At 32.9% G+C, this 5,482-nt stretch overlaps 1 protein-coding gene across 1 annotated transcript; it reads left to right on the forward strand.

The window, feature by feature from the left end:
• The first annotated feature begins 3,474 nt into the window (after positions 1-3,474).
• On the forward strand, positions 3,475-4,647 carry LOC119582911. The gene is made up of 4 exons (XM_037931423.1): positions 3,475-3,526; positions 3,665-3,796; positions 3,892-4,145; positions 4,381-4,647. Exons 1-4 carry the CDS (start codon positions 3,475-3,477, stop codon positions 4,645-4,647), a joined length of 705 nt encoding a protein of 234 aa, XP_037787351.1.
• Positions 4,648-5,482: the final 835 nt, after the last annotated feature.

A 5,482-nucleotide genomic window follows, 5' to 3' on the forward strand; every position in this document is an offset into this window, starting at 1 on the left:
TAAATTTGATTTTTAAATTAAAATAAAAAATATAATTTTAAAAAAAAAAAATAGTATTTTTTTAAAAATTTAAAAAATTTAAAAAAAAAAATTTTTATCTAAAATTTTTTTTTTTTAAAAAATTTTTATTTTAATTTTTTAAAATTTAAAATATCATTAAAAAATTAATCAAAAAAAATTTTTAAAAATTAAAATTTAAAAAATAAAATTAATAAAATAATTTTTTTTTTTTTTAAGATGGATATGTCTGAAAGGGGCCCCGATCCATTTTAAAAGTCCCCCCCCATTTTCCTTCTTTTTTTTTTAAGTCAAGGTTTTTTTTTATGAAAAAAAATTATTTTAATAAAAAGTTGGGGATTTTGAATAATAAGATTAAAATAACCCAAGGGTTTTTTTAAGAAAATTGACTTTTTTTAAACATAAGAACTAATAACTTGGGGGATTCCAAAAAACTGCTTTGGTTGTACATCATGGGAGGAAAACGTTGGGGTGCAAACCCTTTTTTTGTTTTTTAACGGAAAATTTTAGTAAAGCATGGTTTCTTTTTTAAGTTCTAGAAAGATTTCTTAAGTCCCCCTTAATTTTTTACATGTAAAAGGTTTGGGCAAAAGGTAAGGTTTATAATTAAATGAAATACCTGAAAAATTTGTTTTTGATTAGTTTTTAGAAAGCAGTGCCTTTTTTGGGCCCATGCTCCTTTTTAAATAAATTCTTTGTAGGTTGGTAAAGGGAATGTTTATTTTAGAAAAACCTTTTAATTTTGTTTCTAAAATTGTTTTTACCTTTGGGAAAATTTTTTTTTAAATTTTCAAAGTTTTTTTTAAAAAATCTTATTTTCATCATTTTCAGGGTACTTTTTATTAGTAAATCTGGCAATCTTTAAAAGTCTTCTTAAAAAATTAGTTTAAATGGGCATTTTAATATATCTAGAGATGGAAGCCTGGTGGATGCAGGTTCGTGTAACAGGGGGGCCTCCCAAAGGAAAATTTTTCAGAGAAACCATCGCATGAATTTTTTTTATTAAAGTAATCCTAATCCTTTCGTAAATTTCTTGAAAAATCAACCTTTTTTAAAAATTTTAGATAACCACAGTTTTTTTAATAATTAATATGATGAGTTTGCTAATGAAAATAAAGCGATTACTTAGGGCTTTAACTAAAAGTTTGTTTGAAGTTTCTTTTTGTTGTGCTGTCAATTACAATTCATGATGTTTAATTTTGGAGGAATTTCTTAAGAAACCTTCTACTGAAAACTTAGATAAGTGCAAAAAAGATGACTGGACGAATCTAGCTAAACATTTTCAAATTCCTATAAAGAGTGGTGTCGTAAGCAGGAGATAAGGAAGCTAGTCTTGCAAACATTAGTGGAAGAGGATATACTGCCATCAGAGGCTGTTAACTTTTATGTTAATGATACAGTAAATCCAGATGTTGAAAATAAAGCTGATCCTCTTGAGCTACAAAAGCTACACTTTGAGAAATATAAATTTGAGAGAGAATTGGAGGAAAGAGAGAAAGAACGGCAATATCAATTACAACTTATTAAGGCTAGGGCCGAAAGTCCATCAATGGTTAACTTTGATGCACAACCAGTGTTTGATATCGCCAAGGTTACTAGATTTGTTCCACATTTTTTTAAAGAGAATCCTCAAGATATTTTTCTTAATTTTGAACATGTTGCCGAGTCTTCGAATTGGCCTACCCAGTATTGGCCTTTATTAGTTCAGTTTGCACTTAAAGGAAAACGGTGCTCCACTTATCTGTCTTACTGCTTCACAGCAAAGTGATTATGTGCAAGTTAAAAATGCTGTGCTACAGAGTTATCAATTAACTGCAGAACATTACAGGCAGAAGTTTAGGAATTTAGAAAAAGAACACAAACTTTCGTAGAATATGCGCATTTATTGCGCAAAGTTTTTACAAGATGGGTGACAGCCAACAATATTGAAACATTTAATGCATTGTGTGAAGCAATCTTACTTGAACAGTTTAATCAGGGTATTGCACACAACATTAGATTGTATTTAGCTGAGAAAGAAGTATCAGACTTAAAGAGAGCTGTTGAGCTTGCTGGAAACTATACTTTAACTCATAAAGTTAGTTCTTGTAATTTTGCTGGTAAACCTGTGTCTGGTAATAGGGCAAAAACTGTTCCCCTTATCTCTGGCAACTACCACAGTTTTAAAGGTAAAGAAAGCTTGGGCAAGAAAAATTTTGGTGATAAAACTAATTTGTTGTGCCATTATTGTAGAGAAAAGGGGCACTTTAAGAAAGATTGTCCAAAGCTTGCTCAGAAGTGGAATTTTAGTTCTAAACCAGTGGCAAATATGAAACTGTTGAATGAAAAGCATAGTTTGGGGACTAAAGAGGAAGATTCATTTGAACCTTTTAAGTCAGTGGGTTCGGTAGCTGTGAATGAGGGAAGTACTGCTTATCCAGTTACTATTTTGAGGGATACGGCATCCGCTCAGAGTTTGGTTTTACAGTCGGCTATACCTGATATTGAGAATTGTTATACAGGTGACTGTGTTTTGGTTAAAGGGATAGGTGGTGTTGTTAGTATTCTCTTGGCTAAGTTATATTTATCCTCACCATTGGTCCACCCAAGAAGTTATTGTTGGAGTAGAGTATACCTAGCCTTTCGAAGATATTTCATTTTTGCTGGGAAATGATATTGGTGGCAAAGTAGTGGTTACTAACCCTATTGTTTCAGATAAGCCCTTACAAGCTGATCTTATGGAAGTTAATGAAACAAATTCTATTATCTTTCCAAGTTATGTAGTCACAAGAGCAATGGCTAAAGCTGAACCTAATCATCAGATTGTAGATACCTGTCCTGTCAGTTTTGGTTGCTCAGAGACGAGAGTTGCAGGGGATCTATTTTAGCGGATGATGATGATGGTCATATTGATGATGAAAGTTTAGCAAACCTGTTTGATGTTAGTAATTCAGAAGAGATTAAGTCTTCTGATGAACATGTTCAAGTAAAGGATATTCCATAACTAGGGATGGTTATGTGGTGCTCAAAGAATGCCCCACATTGAAGGAAATTGTTTTGTGTTTTTCGGGAAGATGATGTTAAAAAATAAAAAGACAAGGTTATTATGTGAAGTTGGTTTATTGATGAGAACATTAGATCTTTATGTAATGTAGAGTGTGAGATCATCAGATTGTGGTACCTCAATGTTTTCGTCCAAGATTTTATCACTTCCCCATGAAAAGATTGGGGACATTTGGGCGTTAGGAAGACTTTGAATAGGATGTGTAATTATTTCTATTTGGCCTGGCATTAATGTAGATGTTAAAGATATTGTAGAAGTTGTACAATTTTCCAACTAGCTGGTAACCTAATCAACCAATTCCCCCAGCACCTTTACACCAATTCCAGTGATGAAAGATCCATTTTGTAAAGTTTTATTGATGTTGTAGGGCCTCTCCCTAAAACCAGGAAAGGAAAATCAGATATATTAACAAAATGTGTACAAGTACAAGGTATCCCGAGGCAATTCCACTGAGGAATATGACTAGTAAGACTGTTACACCTGTTTTTCACAACTTATAGAATGCCCAAAGTTGTTCAATCAGATCAGGGACCAAATTTCACTAGCAAAATCTTTAGAGATGTGATGAAAAATTCTTAAAAATTTCTAATTGTGTATCAACAGCCTACCACCCAGAAAGTCAAGGTGCACTTGAGTACTTTCATGGTACTTTAAAATCTATGCTGATAAAATTTTGTACAGAATGTGAATTGGAGTGGAATCAAAGTCTTCCCTTTTTATTGTATGCTATTAGAAGTGTGAAACAAGAAAGTCTTGGATTTAGCCCAAATTAGTTAATTTTTTGGATCTAAGATTAGAGGCCCACTAGAAGTATTGTAGACTCTTTGTAGATTTAAATTCAGATAATAGCTATAATATATCGGAGTTTGTAGAACATATGCATGAGAGGGTTATAAGACTAAGAGACTTTGCAAGAGAAAATTTGGAAAAGGCTAAAAAATACATGAAAGAGACTTTTGATAAGAAAAGTAAGGAACGACAACTTCAAGTTGGTGATGAAGTTTTAGTTATAGTTCCTGTGAAGAAAAGTCCACTTAGTGTAAAGTTTGAAGGCCCAGTTAAGATCACTGCAAAGCTTAGTGATGTAAATTATGAGATATCAATTCCTGACAAAAGAAAATAAAAAAGGATTGTTCATGTAAATAGATTGAAAAGGTTCATAAGAAGAGATGAAGTGAAGGAAAAAATATCTTGTGTAATGAACATTGATAAGGATGAGAACAATGACTTTGCTTGTAATGTAATTGATACTAAACTGAAGAATAGTGATATTGTTGCTAATCCCTTGTCTAAGCTTTCACACCTCACAACTAACCAAGTTGAAGATCTGCAGACAATATTTAGAAGATTTCACAGGTCTGTTTGGTGACATCCCTTCAAGAACAGACCTGGTGACCCATGATGTGAAGCTTGTTCCTGGTACACAGCCAGTTCGTCAACCACCGTATAGGATGTCACAAGATAAGTTGAACATTTTAAAAAGTGAAATTAAATTTTTGTTTGAGAATGACATTATTGAAAACTCTTTTAGCGAATGGTCAAGTCCTGTAGTCTTGGTCCCTATACCAGACTCTACATGGAGATAAATTCAGTCTCTCCCCATGACAGTTTTCCATTGCCAAGAATAGATGATATAATTGATAAAGAGGGAAATACTAAATTTATAAGTTGTATTGACTTGCTTAAGGGTTACTATCAAATACCTTTATCAGAAAATGCCAAGAAAATTTTTGCTTTTGTAACCCCTTTTGGTCTCTATTCTTATAAATGTATGCCTTTTGGTTTTCGCGGAACTCCAGCAACATTCCAGTGACTAATCAGTTTTCTTACAGCAGATATGGACTCAGTAGCTACATATCTTGATGATCTTATAGTGCACACAGAGATGTGGGAAGACCATGTTTCAGCACTTCGGAGACTATTAACAACTCTAACAAAAGCTAAGTTGACTGTAAACCTTTTGAAATCAGAATTTGGACATGACAAGTTGTAGCTCTTGGACATAAAATTGGTTTAGGAATGGTCTTACCAATTGACAGTAATAATGAAGCAATACTGAAATTACCAGTACCTCAAAATCGTAAAGCTGTGCAAAGATTTATTGGAATGTGTGGGTACTATCGCAGATTTTGCAAAAATTTTGCTACCATTATGAAACCACTAACTGATCTTGTTAGTCCTAAGGTAAACTTTGTTTGGAGTGAAGAGTGTGATATAGCATTTAAGCAACTAAAATTACTGTTAAGTTCAAAACCAGTGTTGAAAAGTCCTGACTTTACAAAACCATTTATGATACAGGTTGATGCGAGTGAATGTGCAACTGGTGCAGTTCTCCTACAAGAAGGACAGAATAACATATTGCACCCCATTTGCTACTCCTCATCCAAATTCAAGGGCTACCAGAGAAGATACTCGACCATT

This window comes from Penaeus monodon, chromosome 16 (assembly GCF_015228065.2).
Source record: "Penaeus monodon isolate SGIC_2016 chromosome 16, NSTDA_Pmon_1, whole genome shotgun sequence".
In the NCBI taxonomy this organism is placed as follows: Eukaryota; Metazoa; Arthropoda; class Malacostraca; order Decapoda; family Penaeidae; genus Penaeus; species Penaeus monodon.

Excerpts from the sequence above, each read along its gene's own strand:
- LOC119582911 (XM_037931423.1), top strand. The coding sequence starts at position 3,475 with ATGTGTACAAGTACAAGGTATCCCGAGGCAATTCCACTGAGGAATATG. Across the intron at positions 3,527-3,664 it reads TCCACTGAGGAATATGACTA|CCTACCACCCAGAAAGTCAA; the intron begins GTAAGACTGTTA and ends GTGTATCAACAG. Across the intron at positions 3,797-3,891 it reads TTTATTGTATGCTATTAGAA|ATTTAAATTCAGATAATAGC; the intron begins GTGTGAAACAAG and ends GACTCTTTGTAG.